An 18,498-nucleotide genomic window follows, 5' to 3' on the forward strand; every position below is an offset into this window, starting at 1 on the left:
ATCCCAAGGCTATCAGGGGATAGAGCCGCTCCAGCCAAGCCGCGGGATCCTCGCCCCCTCCGGCGCGCGGTCTCCTCGGTTGCGGGCCGGCTCCCGAGGCTGTTCGGCTGCCGGGGGTGCCCAGGGGGTCGAGTCCGCGGAGTGGCTCCGGGCGCGGGCCTGGGGCGGGCACCGGAGCTCGGGCTGTGTGGCGGGTCCTGACCACGCCGTCCCGCGCTGCCCCGCCCGCCCGGCGGGATGAGTGACGGCGACAGCAGGTGCAGAGCGGCGTCCGGGGCTTCTCGGTAGCCCCCGACTTTGGCGCGTCGAGGGTCAGAGTTTGACTCTGAAAACTCCCTCCTTCTACCTCACAGCAGCCTTCGAAGTCGCCCCTCAACCGGCTTCTTGCACGGTAGTAAAGTCTTGAGATCACCTCAACCTCTCGAAACCCAGCAGGCCCTGAGGCCAACTTTTCGTCTTCACAGTCGAGGAGAGGGAAAGGCGTGCTGTACATGGAGCTTTGCATTACGGTTGGCTCTCTCCTCCCCAGCCGTCCCAAAGCAGGCCAGAGCGGCCCCACAACCGCACACCCCACGCCTACCCCGCTTTGCTGTGCGCTCTGCCCTCCCACGTCCCGGCTCGGAAACCACCGGCCACCGACGAAACCCGCCCGCCCGCGCCCCTCTTTGGCTTGCGGCGCCCGCCCGCGCTGCCGCCAGCCGCCCTAGGCGACGCCGCCTGTCCCTCCCCGCCACCCCCCCCCCCCGCCCCCGGGTGGCAGGTTCAGGCCCCGGGTCCGAGCCTGCGCTTCTGCAGCTGCCACCGCCGCCGTCGCCGCCAGGGGGAGAGAGTCCCAGTCGGGAAAAGTGGTGTTGCTTCCTTGGTGTGAGGGTGCTTTCAAACTTTAGGTTTGTGTTCCTTTCCCCCCGTTTTTGGAGAGCGGAGAGGAAGATGGAAAACGAGTCCGGGGCGGTGAGTATGGCGATCAGGGCTCTGAGGCCCGGGGTAACGGGGAGAAGGAGCAATGTGGACCCTGTCCGTGAGGGGCTGGAAGGGCGACGTGTAGAGCCCAAACGCTCGCCACTTTGTTGGGAGGAAACGTGGCCAGGGTGCCCCATCGAGCGCGGCAAAGGGCCGCCCGCCTGCACGTCCGTCTGGTCGAGTCGTGGGGTCGGGAAGGTGCGGCCACCGGGCCTGTACTGGGCGGAGACAGGCTAGGGGGACCTCGGAAAGGTCCGGGAGATTTGGGAGGCGGCGGGTGGCTGCGCCTGTGCACTTGGCTGGGTCCCGGCAAATAAACCGCTTTCCCGCCGAAACTGGGCTCGGCCGCGTCTTCGACGCTCGCTCTTGCCGAACTAGGCCCAGCCGCCCATGGCAAGGAGTTGCCGGGCGGTCGAAACCTCCACTCCCCGACTAGTCACTGGGGGCCGGAAGGTCTGCGAGACCCGGCCAGTGGGGGGGGGAGGGGCGTGTGGCCCAGGTCGGAGCCGCACACTCCATCGCCCTGAGCTAGCCAGAGCGAGTCGGCGCAGGGCCAGCTCGCGGACGGGGCTGGGGAGGGCGCCGGCCAGGCCCGAGGGGCAGCGGCATCGTGCCGCCGCGCCCCGCCCCACGCCCCGCCTGCAGCCAATCAACGCGCGCGCCGCGCGACGGCTGAGGGGCCACCTGCGCATGAGGCTGACGGCGGGGTCGGTGCCGTTGAGGGTTCCCGCCACAGCTGCTGGCGGGTTTGTGGGGCAAAATTTCTCGCTGGCTAGCTTTTTTTTCCCTCCCGCACTTTGGTGGGGAGGGGGTGGATCCCCGTGTCAGTGCCCAAGTTCATGATGACCCGAGAGAACCCGAGGAAGCTGTCGCCGCGGCCATTTCCCCAGGCACCTCAACTTGCTGGCCTCGGAGGGGAAGGAGCGCCGAGGCAGTAACTGCGACGGTTAGCTCGGCCTCTTGCTGTTGTCTTCCTTTGCAAAGTAGATGATAGATTTCGAGGTTAATTCTCCAGGGGAGGTGGCAGCGAGGGCCCATTACTTTGGAGGAGAATTTTAATAAACTCTTAAGTGCTGTACGTTTTATCAAGCGGAGGACCCTTATTTCTAACCAAGTAGCAGCCCCTGTTTAGGTGCTTTAGTACACTTGCAAAATTATTGCCTGCCGAATTTGAGTCTGTCTTTGTTGTTTAACTCAATGCATCGCTAACCATCTGTAGGGAACTTCGATGTTGCTTCTACCAGAGCCTTGTTATTGCTAACGTTAAAATACTTTCTAGGCTGTTATTCGTACTGTATTTTTCAGCTCTCAGCTTGTTTGGCATATCGTGAACAGGTCCATCCTGAAAAAATGACGCATTCGTTTATTTATTCGTTCAACAACTATTCATTGAGCACCTTCTATGTACTGTTACTCCCTTAGATGCTGCTGTAAAAAAAAGGCAAAAGCCCCGCCCCCATACATTACATTATAGTGGAAAGAGATAATATAATAAGTAAACTATATAGTATGTTAGAAAATAATTAGTAAGAGAAAATTAAGCAGTTTGAACCCACAATAGAGCAGGAGCCTTAGGTAGTGGAGAAAGAAGTGAATTGAGTGTAAAAAGTGGATGTTTCTCTTTTCCCAGTGAATATTCTTTAGTTTTTCAAGATGAAAAAAAACCAAAAAGAAGAAAAAAAGTCTTGGAAATAAAGCACTGTGTTCACTTCATTCATTTCGTTCCTCTCTCATTGAAAAAGAAGAGTTTGCCTTTTACTTGAGAACAAACGAGTTCAACCATTGAACTCTTGTTTTTAAGAAGAGAATTTCGTGACGACTGATTTTTTTTTAATTTGGCAAATAGATAATTTTTATACTCTGTAAACAAGTGGGTAGAGAGACAAATAGCTACCAGAGGTGAAACATTACAAATCCACCCCTGAAAAAATACTAAGCATCCCAGAATCATCCATTCTGAACATTGTACCCTACTGAGTAGAGTGACTGAAGTTACAAATAACCTGCAAGTGCCCAGAGAGGAAGCTGTGAGATTGGATTCCTAACTTTTTTTTTTTTTTTTTTTTAAGAGACAGAGTCTAGCTCTGTTGCCCAGGCTGGAGGGCAGTGGCAGATGATAGCTCACTTCAGCCTGGAACTCCTGAGCTCAAGCAATCCCACACCTCAGTCTCCCAAATTACAGGCATGAGCTACTTCGCTCAGCTCACCCAATTTCTTTAACCAGAAACTACAACATAGTAATTATTAAATGTGATGACTTTTCTGTGGTTTAAAAAGAAGTATTTATGAACTCCCTTATTAGGGAATATATTTTTCCCACCTTAATATTGGATGAGGAAGAGAGCCCATAAAGTCTAGCTTATAGCTCACTTGTCACCACTGGTCTAGTCATTTTTTTGTACTTCTTGCAGAGCTTAATTTAGGCATCATGGTTTCATGGGCCAATGAAGTGGGACAGCAGAACAAATATGAAAAAGAACAATTTTATTATCTAAGTTGGAAATTCATTTTCATGTGTTTGTTTCTCAGATAATTGAATTATGAACTTTAAGCTTTTTGATGCAATAATTTAGTATGTTAGAAATCTGTTCAGTGTTTACAGAAGGAAAATAATTAGCAAGTTCTGGGATCAGTTTCTCTTTAAAACTCTATTTTCAAGTCTTGTTTTTTCCAATAATACCTTAAGAGTTTTAATCTTGCCATTGTGCAATGTATACATTAATATATGTTTATTAAGATTAAAATTTAGGTCCTCTGACATAGACTTGTGAACATATAGATATGTATGTATAAACATTTATACCTATGGGTCTGGCATGGTGGCTCACGCCTATAATCCTAGCACTTTGGGAAGCCTAGGCAGGAGGATTGCTTGAGGCCAGAAGTTGAAGACCAGCCTGAGCAAGAGCGAGACCCTAGCTCTACAAAAAATAGAAAAATTAGCCAGGCATGATGGCACACACCTGTAATCCCAGCTACCTGGGAGGCTGAGGCAGGAGAATCACTTGAGCCGAGGAATTTGAGGTTGCAGTGAACTATGATGATGCCACTGCACTCTAGCCGGGAAAACAAAACAAAACAAATCCAATCTTCAAATCAACAAGTACACTTAAAAATTTGACTTTCAGTCTGAAAATGGTGAACATGAATGTCAGAGTTTATTAACTTGTCAATGCCCTTTAACCAAAAACCACCATGGACACATTGTTTAGTAAAGTTGGGTCTGTTAACTTATGGGAGCAAGGAAGAACATACATCATGGGGACTCTCAGTCAGAGCGTGTGAGAAAGAACTTATTATAGGATTTAGGCTCGTGTTAGGGATTTTTAGAGAGGATTTAAAGAAGGGCTATACTCAGGAATATATGTTGTCAGGGAGTAATTCTGTGATTGAATGTGTTAATTCTTACTTAAAAGGCAGGAAAAATGGATCAAGGTTAAAGCTGTGATTGATAAAGGAAGACTAGTCACTCATATTAGCCAGGATAGAGAGATGTTTGGTCGTTCTTGTGTTTGGGCAATGCTTTTGTTTTTGTCGGTGTTCAGACATGATTATGGAGTGCCTTGTTTTTATCTTGATCCATCAGTCACAAAGTGACCTTATCTGATGTTGGTGTTCTGTTAGCAAGAGAACGCCACAGCCTAGCTGTGAGTGCCAGGCCAACTCCTAACAACACCAGGGACTAGTTAGATTGTGCCAGACCAGCTCCCAGCTGTGCAGGGCTGCTTTTTCCTTTCACAAACATCTTTATGAGTTTAATGTTCCTCCTCAATAATTAAGTAATGTATTTAATAATAATTAATACAAGTATATTTAAATAATATATTTAAGATCTTCTTTATTGTGGAGTAGATTCGGTTTCCTATATTTTTTGTTGCCCCACAAAGGTATTAGCTCTAATTATAATTTTCCTAACATTGAAGTCTAAAATACTACATTTTGCCTAAATGACTCAGCTTTTGGAAAGATATGTATTTTCAGCCTGCATCAATACTTACACCGAGTACTAAAAGTTTAAAAGAATTTTATTTTACAGCAAACATCAAATCAGACGCAAACAGATTCATTATCTCCATCCCCTAATCCTGTGTCACCTGTGCCTTTGAATAACCCAACAAGTGCCCCAAGATACGGAACAGTGATCCCTAATCGCATCTTTGTAGGAGGAATTGACTTCAAGGTACCTATTTTTATGCATGCAAACATAGTGTAATTTTTGTAGAAGTTTTTATTTTTCAGAAATTCTTTGTACAACCATAAAATAACATTTGAATAATGATTAATAGGTTTCAAATTGTCTTAATATAAAGAATCTTTTCAACAATTATGTAAGCTAAATAGAGTATATGGAATTGTCCAATTTCAAATGCAAGGAAATTGAGGCTTATTGATTTGCTGTAGGCCGTCAGCTACTTTGTGGCAGAGTCAGACCAGAATCCTAGTTTTCTGATTCATACATAGCTCCATATTCTTCATGTCACCATACCAAATTAATTGTACTTTCTAGCCTAATACTCCAAAGCCCAAATAATGGGTGATTATAATTTTCAAAAGAAGGCTCTATTTAAAAAAGACCTTAGACATATGAAATCCTATATCTTTATCCCAACCTTTATCTCGGGTTCCTGAACCACCTCCTAGACTTCCATCTTTTGTAAATTACTTTTTGTGATAGAATTTAGAATTTGATCCCAAGAAAAGGCCTGTATCCTTATCAGGATAAAACATTTTAGCAGTAATATATTTAAATCATTTAATCAACCATTTCACTCTTTCAAAGAAGCTTAGTTTGTGAGATGATTTGCAGCACCCTCATGTAGGAGGTAGGAGTAAACACCTACAAGAAAGGCATGCAGACATTTTAAGCAGAGTACCCTTATTTCCAAATGGATATGTAGAAGAATTTCTAAGCTTCCATATTACATATTAGAACTTATAGGTTAAGTTATCTTTTTTAACAAAGAAGAAAACCCTCCTGTGCCATTAGGTGTGATATTTGACGTTTATAACTCATTATTTCTGTATAATCAATCTGTCACAATTTCGGTATAGTTAATTTTTTCCTGCACAAGAGAAATTTTACACTTAGTATATTTGCAAAAATAATGAATCTTAAGCAAGTATATATGATTGTTTAACTAAAAATAAGGTAAGAAAAATTATTTCTTATAAAATGTTTATTTTAAAAAATATTTTTTGTATCTATGTAAAATATTAATGGCTGACCAGAAATATTCAATTTGGGTATGCTTGTTCAGAATTCATTTATATTATTATAGCTTAGCATATTTTTAAAAATAAATTATCAGTAAATGTATTTATATGGCCAGATTATTCTAACTTACTGAAGCCCATCAGCTGCAGTATGAACTTTGGAAGCCATTGTTAGAATACAGCCATAGCTTTAAGGTAACTGCTAGGGTTCTCTCCCTTCTATTTACACATTTTTTAAAACCATAGATAAATGCTAGCAAGGAAACAGTTTACCGTAGTAGCAAGTAGTCTCTTTTTAACCTCTTATTTTTAGAAGCCTACAGACTATCCTCTTAATGTTTAATTATCTTGATCTTCTGTCTCCTTTTCAACAAAGAAGTAGAGCTCCAAATTGAGCTGATGATTCTTCTACCAGAGGATAGTTTGAATTAATTTGTTTTCAAATTTCTAATAGCAGTCTTTATTCTGGCATTGATTCTATATTCTATTAACTGAAATAAAAGGCATTCAGTTATTCTTAGATTAAATTAGTATTTGTCATTATCCAGTTTAGCAGGCTTTATGTTACCACCTAAAAGCCAATAATGTATGTAAGTAGGTGTTGAACTGAAAAGGCATACCTCTGCTCTAAGGCATATCTTTTTTCCACTTATACAAAGAAATTTTTTGGCCAAGCGCGGTGGCTCACGCCTGTAATCCTAGCACTCTGGGAGTCTGAGGCGCGAGGATAGCTCAAGGCCAGGAATTCGAGACCAGCCTGAGCAAGAGCGAGACCCCATCTCTACTAAAAATAGAAAGATATTAGCTGGACAACTAAAAATATATAGAAAAAATTAGCTGGGCATGGTGGTGTATGCCTGTAGTCCCAACTACTCGGAGGCTGAGGCAGAAGGATTGCTTAAGCCCAGGAGTTTAAGATTGCTGTGAGCTAGGCTGACCCCACAGCATTCTACCCCGGGCAACAGAGCGAGACTATGTCTCCAAAAAAAAAAGAAAGAAAGAAATTTTTTTTCCTAGGGACATTTAAAGTTACTCATGGAGGCAAATAGTTACAGCTAAACCAGAAAATAAAATTGCAATGAATTTAATGTCAGTATTCCAGGAAAAGGTGATACAAGCTTATTATCAGACTATTTCAATTGAAACCAGATATGCCAAAACTGTCTTTGTAGCCATCTTTGTAGGCATCTTGTACATTTTAAGTCTAATTATGATTTCAATCTTTATTTTGAATATCATCGTAATGTCTGCATTTAGCTGAAATGTATATTGAGTACAGATAAAGTATCTAATAACTTTAAATCTTATAATCACTCCATTGTTATCACAAGTTGAATTCAGTGCTTTTTCTAAAAGTGAAATATGTCACTTCCTTAAGACCTGACTCCTCTTGGAGACAAGGCCGATTAAAATAGAGTGACTGGTAGAGGCCAGCATAACATAATGCCACTGCCATGACTGTCAGTTTCTCTGAGCTATGAGAGCCAATAGTAATATGCCTTGATTGTAGAGAAAGCATGCCTAATCCAAATTGGATTTTTACAACTGGCCAACTAGAAAACAAGAATCATTTAAAGATTCCTTTAAATATTGAGCTTTCTTTGTAGTTTTAAAATAATTCAGCTTAAAATTTTTTGATTGGTATATAATAGTGTAACAACATAGCTACAGCAAATATAGCAAGGTATTTATATTGATTTTAATAATCTAGTGGTTTCATGCACCGTTTTGATGATGAGAGGCATTCTTCATCTATATTACTATCTATAACTTTTTCTCTCTCCAAAACAAGTGTAAGAGTTATTCATCTTTTATCAATTAAAAAATATTTTTAATGTTTTCTTTTTTATGCCATTAGACAAATGAAAATGATTTAAGAAAATTCTTTTCCCAGTATGGATCTGTAAAAGAAGTGAAGATTGTAAATGACAGAGCTGGAGTGTCCAAAGGGTTAGTATTGCTATAGATGGTATATAGAATTAACAACTGTATTTTTATTGGGTTACTAGGTTTTGTATATTAATTTACTTTGGTTCCATTTTTTCAGCAGAGAATATCATGCCCTCTTCTTTCTGCCCCAACTTTTGGTTTCCTATTTATTTTGTGCGTGCATACATGTGTATTTTGGAAAGAGGGTACACTATAATATTCCATAATTGTGAAGTTATTCTTGCAAAGGCTGAGGGACCATTCATTGTTAGGCAGAAAGCACTTGATGTTGAGTAGCAAATGTACATTGGCTGAGGAACCAGAAGCTAAAGGAATCAGATACTTTTGAAATAGTATCCCTGCTTTAGACTATAGATAGCTTTATTTGGAAATAGTTAACCCCAAGAAATGTCTGTAAGTTGTACTTCAGAGACCTATTTAGGAAACTATTAATAATATGTGAAATATAACTCTAATGAGAATGATTTTTTTGTGTGTTTTGTTTTTTGTTTGGTTTCTGAGACAGAGTCTTACTCCTTGCCCCAGCTAGAGTGCAGTGGCTCATCATAGCTCACTGCCACCTCAAACTCCTGGGCTCAAGCGATCCTCCAGCCTCAGCCTCCCAAGTAGCTGGGACTACAGGCATGCATCACCACATCCGGCTAATTTTTCTATTTTTTGTAGAGCCAGAGTCTTGCTCTTGCTCAGGCTGGTCTCAAACTCCTGATCGCAAGCAATCCTTCCACCTCGGCCTCCCGGAGTGCTAAGATTACAGACATGAGCCACTGTGCCGGGTGAAGAATAATTTTTTTTTTTTTTTGAGACAGAGTCTCACTCTGTTGCCCAGGCTAGAGTGCTGTGGCGTCAGCCTAGCTCACAGCAACCTCAAACTCCTGGGCTTAAGTGATCCTACTGCCTCAGCCTCCCGAATAGCTGGGACTACAGGCATGTGCCACCATGCCCAGCTAATTTTTTCTATATATAATTTTAGTTGTCCAGATAATTTATTTCTATTTTTAGTAGAGACAGGATCTCGCTCTTGCTCAGGCTGGTCTCGAACTCCTGACCTCGAGCGATCCACCCACCTCGGCCTCCCGGAGTGAAGAATAATTTTTAATTGCCATATCAACGAGAATGAAATTTGAAAAGAAAGCAGTAGATTGTGTCTTGAAGTGTGTAGAGCTGTTTCAGTAGATTGCCATGTGTACAAAAGCCAAATTTCAGCACTATGTAAAAGGTAGTTTACATAGTGTGCTCACTTAAAGAGTTTGACTGCAAAGTTAAAAGAATATAGACAAGGCAGTGAAGGACCGTATTTGTTTTCTTGAGAGTCAAGACTTACATATTTATAGGCATAAGACAAGTGACCAACGAGTTGAATAGAAAACAGTATTACTGAGAAATAATATTTAAGTATGACAGGTGGATACTCTGGAAGATATGGGATCTACAGAGAAGTTATTTTTTAAACAAATGAAATACTTCCTCAGACTGCCAAACAATATTAAGATGAAGATGATTGTACCTCTTTTGTTTGGCTAATAGAGTTTGCAACATTTTGGTAATATCCACTTCTTATCATTGAAAAACACACATGGAAATGAAAACTGTATTTTATGCCTTTTCCACTGGGTGGTATATGTGTTCTACCAGAAAAAATTAATGCATTTCATTTAATGTTTGGGCAAACAGAAAAAGAGAAATTCCTTTTGTTAAAAGAAGAAACTTTATGTATAATGCAATAATTATGAATTGAAGAAAATAGTAGTCAAGATATTTAACATTACTGAGAGAGTTTCCTCAAATTATATAAATAGAAATTAGGCTTTGGGAGATATACTTTTTATTTCATTTGTTTCCTTTTTCTCTACCTATTTTGGCTTTTTGGACATAGCACACATCATGTATATGTATTTGTATCTTGAACATTATATGAGTTGTGCTTGAAGGTAATCATATATGAAAATTAGATATAAAATCTTGGTTGTACATATTTTTAATTGATATTATTTGGGAAATATACTAATAATTGTATTACCAGTTTATATATGCTAATAATAATTAACACATTTGAATAGTCATTTAGCCATACAAGGAATTATATTGTGTTGAAAGTTTTAATTTTTTAAAGTTTTTTTTTCTACTTTGATTCTTCTAAATAAGCCAAACTTCTTTTATTTTAAAAGGAGATTATCGCTCTGAACTGAAATTCATTGCATCCCAATATTTAAGCCAGAACATTAATCTCTCATACTTTTCTTCCTTACGTACAGCTGAGGGCTGAAACTGTTTCAAGATTCCAGGTTTTCCATTTTTTCTTTTAGTCCCCTGACTGTAAGAAGAGGTGACGGTGTTAAGCTATGAATGATTCTTCTAAGATTCTCATGCTGTTGCAGCATAGAATGATGCTTATTCCTACAGTGGCTCAGTCTTATAGAATAAATTTTTATATTTGATTATAATTAATGTAATGTTCAAAGAAAATAATTAGTAATAATTAATGCATTTACTTAGGTATGGTTTCATCACTTTTGAAACACAAGAAGATGCACAAAAAATTTTACAAGAGGTATGATCTTTTTATGTATTTAATTTCATTTTTAGAATGTCTTTCTTTGAAACTAAACCTTTAATTTTAATGGCAGGTTTCAAGCACAAATGATCAATTGTTAAAAATACTTATTTGTAACTTAAGATTGTCATTGGTCCCCAAAAAACTATCTGAATAAGAACAAATTCTAAAATCATTACATGAGTGTGGTTGTGAAGTTGTAAAATAATTTTTCACTTTATTTGCTTAAACTAAGAACATGGGTATTAATCCAAAGTATTAATAGCATTTTGAATTCCTATAACACACTACAAACATGGGTTTCTAGAGTGAGGTTATTTCTCTCCTGTGAAGTTTATGTAAACTAAGGTGCAGCTCAGTTAATAAGTTTAAGCTATGGCAAATGTAACATTTAACTTTTTTAGAAAAAAGTGCACTTTGAATTGTATATTATTAAAATCGTATACAATTGTTTCTCGTTATTTGTGGGAGTTATGCTCTATAAAGTTGCCACTAACACTGACTTAGTGAATACTGAACTACTGTTCCTAGGGGAAAAACAGAGTGAGGAACCTCTGGTCACAATATTGCCATCAACCAATCAATACATAACCTTATTTTATGTGTATTTCTATTTAAAGACACTATATATAATAGATTATATAATAGATTAACATTGAACTCACAGCCAACAGCAATATAATTCATGCCTGAATTAAGCACATCTAATATATATTTTCTCCATAAGGAATATGACAGTCTTATTATGCTTAGGAACACTAGCCAGAACTTCAGTCCTACATTTGGGGGCTGTTTTAAATAACAAAATCGCCAAAAAAAAAAGAACAAAAATGCAGAAAGCATGGCACTAAATAGAAAGCTCTCTCTTACAGTGTAAGTGAAACAAGAAGAAAGCATTGCCTTGACTGACCTCAGCTGGGAAAGTGTGCATCAGGCTGCTCAATTTTTTCGCTTACTTTGTGCATGTCCACTTATAACCTCAAACTTGCCATGAGTATTGATTTTGGTGTTTCAAATGAATTTTAGCAAATGGGAACACTCACAAGTAGGGAATCCACGAAAATGAGGATTAACTGTATTACAAATAAGGAATTAAGGTCAGAGCATTGGAACCAAGATTCAGACTCAGATCTATTTGAATCCAAAGACTACCCTTTCCACTATGCCTTGCTGCTTTCGAAGAATGTTATAGTCTGAATTTTTAAAATTCGTTCTCACTAGTTTTTCCTTATTGGTTTTATAAATAATAGTTCCAAATAATTTATTTTTTCTTTATTTTAGGCTGAAAAACTTAATTATAAGGATAAGAAACTGAACATTGGTCCAGCAATAAGAAAACAACAAGTAGGGATCCCTCGTATGTATTGAGAACTAATGTATTTTTCAATATTTTTATATGGTTCTTTTTTTTGGTTGGTTGGTCTTTGTTGTTTTGGTTTTGGGGAAGGGGAAAAGCAATGGTTCTTTTTTGAAATATTAGGCTTTTTATAGAACTTTGTTTCTTAATGTTTTTTTATTTAATAAAGTTATTTTAGCAAAGTTGGTGATCCAATAAATATTTCCTATCACAAATTGATATATCTTAGTTTTTTTTCCCAGGGAAAAATTTAGATAAATAATGATGCTTAAGTATATTCTATACAGTTCTTTAAAGGAAAAATATGATGACAATATTTAAAATAATAAAAGTAATTAGAATTTAGAATTACTAATGAGAAATTTTTCTAATTAGAAGAGTAATTTAAAATTAATCAGTAAAAATACTGAAAGTGAAAATGTAGAATCAATATCAGATATATGATATGTACTGTAACCCAACCACGTGTCATAATTGTATCAGAGGAAACAATCGCGAAAGAATTAGGAATGAGCTAAGTTATGTGTGTACCTTCCTCAAATTTCTGTAATACTTTCAACTCTACTCTTTTTTTAACTCTTCCCATTTATTAAATCAGGCATCTTTATAGTTAACTTTTTACCTATAATGTTGGTTAAAATCTCTAACAGAGTCTTTGGCTAGATGGAGAAATTTGACATAAGATTAGAAACTAACTTTTTTTTCTTAACCACATCCTAGTGTGAGTGGGATGTTTCAAACATTGGGTAGTTTAATTTCGACTTAATATTTGCTAATTTAAGAGATAACCGAAGCGTCCCCAGTAGACTGATACAAAATGGAATGCATTAAATATAGATATGGCAGAATGCACAATATTTTTAGACTACCGTTGTTACTTGCGAGAGTTGGCTATAACTTGTAGTAATGGTTCTTTAGCCCATTATCACTAGCAGTAGGTACTAAGTAGTAATGTTCATATTATGACCCACCAGTTGCTAAAATAGAAAATAAATCAGCATTATGCTGAATGCTTTCAGATACACAAATAGTTTTTTTTTTAAGAACTACTCAGTACAAGGATCAGTGTTATGGGTTTTCATTTATTTCATTTAGTCTTCACAGAAACCCATGAAGTATTATTAACACTATTTTTATAAATAGAAAATTCAGTCTTAGGAAAGTAAAGTCATTGTTTTAAAAATATTTCTGGTGAAATACTCCTAAAGGTAGAGGAGAATTCATCTTGGCATGTGTGAGTCTAACCCAATGCAGCATACCAGAATTGCAAATTTTCTTTAAAGTCTCATGGTTTATGTAAAAACTTAATTTGCATCTGTTCCATGATATAATATTATTTATTTAAATATAAAAATGTTTCCCCAAAACAATTGTTTGAATAAAACTGATTCTGTAAGAACACTATATTTAGCCTCTGCCTTTTCATATCTCCTGGCATACCATTCCATACCCAAATCTGAGGTGTATGGGGTTAAATAACTTAACCAAATGGTGAGTAGTAGCTGTAGCCTTCAAATCCAGGACTGTTTGATTGCAAAGCTCTTTTTTTCTTTTCTGCAAAGAAAAATAGGTATTAAAAGTACATTTACAAAATACAAGGAATTTTTATCTTAATTTTATCTCAAATCTGTTACTTCTTTCCATCTCCATTATCAACACCCTAATCCCAGCTAAACCACTTTGCTTACCTTGTGGAAGTGCCCTAATTGGTCTCTGAATCCAGTCTTGCTACCTTCCAATCCATTCACAAGGCAGCCAAAGTGATCTTTCAAAAGTGTACATTTTATCATATTATTCTCAACTTATTTTGAGCTATTCTTCCCTCTTCTTTTTGTGCTGTAGCCATCTAGCCTTCTCTCAGAACATACCATACCCTTCTTCTAGAAGAGTATACTGTTTCCTTTACCTAGAATGTGCTTTGCCATCTTATTCATTCTTTAAAGCTCAGCCAAAGCATCATTGTCTCACAAATGTTCCATACATATGGGTTTACGGATATTTTATGTATGTTTTATATATATAAAATAATTGAAATTTCAGTATAGTACCCTATACTATACAGTACAGTACCCTATACTACCTCTTCATTTATTTATCAAAATTGTATTTGATTAATTAATCATGTAATTAACTAATGACTGTCTCCCCTACCAGAACCTAACTTCTGTGAGGATAGAGACCATGCCATGTCCATTTTTTTTAATTTTTGGCTGTATTACTAGAGCCCAGTTCAATGCCTTAAAATAGTATGCACTTAGAATTTATTTATTTAACAGATAAACCATGGTTGATTGATGCTTTGGGGGGAATCCATGAACCTCCTGAATTGTGTGCAAAATTTTGTTTGACTTATATATTTCTGAGAAAAAGGTCCATGGCTTTCATCAGATTCTTAAAAGGATCTGATTAAGAACGACTAAAATAAAAACAGTAACAATACTAGATCAAATGCAATTAAAATGTAAAAGCTGAGGAGCAGTAGTGTGCTATTTAAAATGGTAGGCCAGTGCAACTTAGTATGATTTGCAGACAGCATCAGTTCACTTGGGAGCTGTCAAAATGCAAATTCTTAGGCCCTATCCCAGACTTACTGATTCAAAATCTCTGAAGATGGGTCCCTGGAATTTGTATATATATACATATTTTTTTTTTTTTTTTTTTTTTGAGACAGAGTCTCACTTTGTTGCCTGGGCTAGAGTGAGTCCCGTGGCGTCAGCCTAGCTCACAGCAACCTCAAACTCCTGGGCTTAAGTGATCCTACTGCCTCAGCCTCCCCAGTAGCTGGGACTACAGGCAAGCGCCACCATTCCCGGCTAATTTTTTTTTTCTATATATATTTTTAGTTGGCCAGACAATTTATTTCTATTTTTTCAGTAGAGATGGGGTCTCACTCTTGCTCAGGCTGGTCTTGAACTCCTGAGCTCAAACGATCCGCCCACCTCAGCCTCCCAGAGAGCTAGGATTACAGGCGTGAGCCACCGCGCCTGGCTGGAATTTGTATTTTAATTGACTACGTAGGTGATTCTAATGTATGTTAAATTTTGAGAAGCACTAGTATAGCGGAAGGAGAATTGTCAGTTTCAGTAATTTACATAACCTCCCTGGCCAGGTAGTTAATCTAACTTGGCTTATGTAACTTTTACAGTCTCCTACAAGATAAAAAATAGTAATAAATGTATACATATATAATTCGTTGGTTTTGGGTGGGGTTTTTTGGACATAACTTGGCCTGGGAAAAGAGATGGAGACCCCAGACTAGCCACGTGAAGACTTGTAGTCATGTTTGCAACAACAGCAGTTGTTAGCAAAAGGAGACTGAATAGGGAGTAGATAATAGAAAAGAGAGATCAAAAAGAGAATTTTAGTATAAATGAATGCTTGCTGGTAGTAGACCCAAAGAATTAATAGAATTGGTAGAACCAAAACGTCTTCAGGAAAGAAGAATCTTCTCCAGTTTCACTGCCTCCATCATCTTTGAACTTTTACAAGTGAAAGGTCTAGCCAAGATCTTAGGAACTTTTCTACAGTGTCTATAGTTTTCAAGTAACTCTAAATTATATAAAATGTATATTTGTAAAAATAATGATTTAGCTGATAATAATTTAAATTGTTAAGCTCTGTGTTTCATGTTTCATTATACTGGTATTAGACTCTGAATTGGTGAATTTTTAGTATTTCTTATTAACATTGTTTCTTTTTCTTTTAATCACCTTAAGCTAATAAAAACTCTAATATAGTGAGTTTGAACATACATGCTTCAAAAATACTTTACTATAAGGAATTTTTAAAAAATACTAGTGACATTCAGTTTTTACTGTAGCTATGTAGGTGTGTGTTGAGATAAATATTTTTCTTAAGTGTTCAGAAAAGACATTTTTTAAAGTTAAATTTAACATTTCAATTATTATTTAATCTTTGCTTTAGGTTCTAGTCTAATGCCAGCAGCTGGAACAATGTATTTAACAACTTCAACTGGATATCCTTACACTTATCATAATGGTGTTGCTTATTTTCATACTCCGGAGGTAACTTCTGTCCCACCACCTTGGCCTGTAAGTAATTTCATTTAAGAAGGGTGTCCATCTATTACTGTCACAGTTTTTAAATATTTGGTTTATTTCTGAAATATTTCAACCACAATTACAAATAATAATATAACCCTGCACATGTCCCTACCACCCAAATTTAACAGAGGTGAACATTTTGATGTATTTACTTAAGTTCTTAAAGAAGGGAATAAAAGATGACATTCGGGTCTCCTTACCCCCATTCCCTTACCCTCTTTTCCTCTTCAGAAGCAACCAGAATATCTTTCCTGTCCGCTTTGTGTTTTTACTACAAATGTATATATTCTTAACTGATACATAGTATTGCTTTGCTGGTTTTTAAACACTACATGAATAATCTGGTTTTTCTATTCCACATTATGTTTTTGAGATCAAACCATGTTGATCCTTTTTTAAATTATACCCTGATCCTTCTATATTTAGTTCACTTATTTTACTATTTTATAATATTCCATTATATGAGTGTACTACAATTTTTTAGATTCCTTTAGTGATGGAAATTTTAAGTTTTTTCTATAAACAAGGCTGCATCAAACATCTAAATCTTGTATGTATTATGTGAGAGTTCTAGGGCAGTGGTTTTCTAAGGTTTTGCTTATATGTCCTCTGAAATTTTTTTTGAAAAATTATGAATATGCTCACTCATTTTTAAGTTGATATCTGAAATTTATCATGTTTAAATAGTTTAAGCATATTGTATATTGTAGATTAGCTTTAAATATATTTTATCAAAACTTTGTTCCTATAGATTTAGCTGATTTTAATAATGAAAGTGTCTGCTCTATAATTCAGTTAACAAAACTAGTCAACCAGGTAAAACTAGTCAACTGAGTAAAACTTACTTTGTATTAGAAAATTCTGACTTTATTTTTAGACTCAAGTAAATGAGTTAATATGTATCCATGTGACCATCAGCTAAATTAAGTTTGTTCCTGGGATGAAATAAGGTGCCATTTCTCCTTTAACGTTTCTTATACAAACTCTTTTTGCTTTGCCTTCTCCCATTTCTCAGGACATTGCCTTCTTAAATTGTGTATTCGTTTGATGCACTGTTGGTGTTTATATTCCAGAAGAAAGCATTATAACAAGATCCAGAAGGAGTGAGAAATACACCTTTATTTAGGGAAGGAAAAGGGTGATAGCGAAAGGGGAGTTTTTTAAAAGAAGAATTCATACTACACAGACATGTTCACAGGCAGATCAAATCAGGAAGGAATACATACAAAGTTTACAATCCAAAAATTGCTACTCTTAAAGTTATGCATGCCCTGGATCACTGGAAAATTTTTGTGCTCCTCTAGTGTACGTTGGTCTAGGCTAGGATATGTGGATAGAATTAGAAGTTCACATTCATGAAATATGCCGTCTTTCACTAGATGTTTCCAAATAGCTTTTGAAAGTTTATACTCTAGTCAACAGTTTATGAGAGTTTTAATTTTTCCGTAACCTGCCTATCTTTAACTAGATTTTTACATTTATGCTAATATTATGTAATGGTATTTTACTTTCCATTTGCCTAATTACTGGTAAGATTGAACATATTTTCATATATTAATATTTATTGGCCATTCTAGTTTCTTCTGTGAACTGCCTATTCATAGCCATCATCCATTTTCCATTTTGTAGGTTGTGAATATCTTCTTCCAATTTGTGCCTTTTCCGTTAACTTGATTTTTTCTCATAAAAAATTTATGATTTCTGTTCTTTGTTTTAATGTTGACAAATGTATTAATGTTTTTCTTTATAGTTTCAGCTTCTCGTGTCTTGGTTTAAAAAGAATTCTTTATTATAATATGAATATAGATATTCTATGTTTTATATTTAAAAGCTCTAGTGTTGCTACTTTTCATACCTAGATTTTAAATCTTGAATTTGTATATTGTCTAACCCATTCTTTTCCTAGAATTTTGAAATGAATCCCAGGTCAAATATTATATCAAGTTTCCATGTTTGTGGATCTCTTCCTGGGCTATTTCTATTCCATTTGTGTATTTGTTTGCTCTGCCAAATTCTGTTTTAATTACTGTCACTTTATAATGAGTCTTGAAATCAGATAGGACAGATCCTCTCACTTTGTTCTTCTTCAGGAGTCTCTCATCTATCCTTGAGTCTTTGCTTTTATAAAAGTATAAATTTTGTAATTCAGCTTGTTCAGTTTTGTGAAAAGCCCTTGTTAGGTTTTTATTAGAATTGTGTTATATATGCAGATTAACTGGAAACATTTTGGTATTTTATAATATCGAATATTACTATGCATGAACATGATACATCTCTCCATTTACTTAGATCTTCTTTTATTTCCATCCATCAAAAACACTTTTTGTTCTCCATAAAAAAACTTGACATCTTTTGTTAAATTTATTCTTGGTACCCTATAGTCTTTGTTGCTTTTATGAATA

General features: G+C 37.1%; 1 protein-coding gene across 1 annotated transcript in view; it reads left to right on the forward strand.

The window, feature by feature from the left end:
- Window positions 1–355: 355 nt before the first annotated feature.
- Window positions 356–18,498, forward strand: part of BOLL (boule homolog, RNA binding protein) — a 43,314-nt gene continuing 25,171 nt past the window's right edge. The window contains exons 1-6 of the mRNA XM_045558798.1: window positions 356–951; window positions 4,997–5,140; window positions 8,033–8,124; window positions 10,618–10,672; window positions 11,957–12,032; window positions 15,957–16,084. Of these exons, the coding sequence (XP_045414754.1) occupies window positions 931–951; window positions 4,997–5,140; window positions 8,033–8,124; window positions 10,618–10,672; window positions 11,957–12,032; window positions 15,957–16,084 (516 nt within the window). The 5' untranslated portion in view covers window positions 356–930. The remainder of the gene's footprint in view (window positions 952–4,996; window positions 5,141–8,032; window positions 8,125–10,617; window positions 10,673–11,956; window positions 12,033–15,956; window positions 16,085–18,498) is intronic.

Source organism: Lemur catta, chromosome 8 (assembly GCF_020740605.2).
Source record: "Lemur catta isolate mLemCat1 chromosome 8, mLemCat1.pri, whole genome shotgun sequence".
Taxonomy (NCBI): domain Eukaryota; kingdom Metazoa; phylum Chordata; class Mammalia; order Primates; family Lemuridae; genus Lemur; species Lemur catta.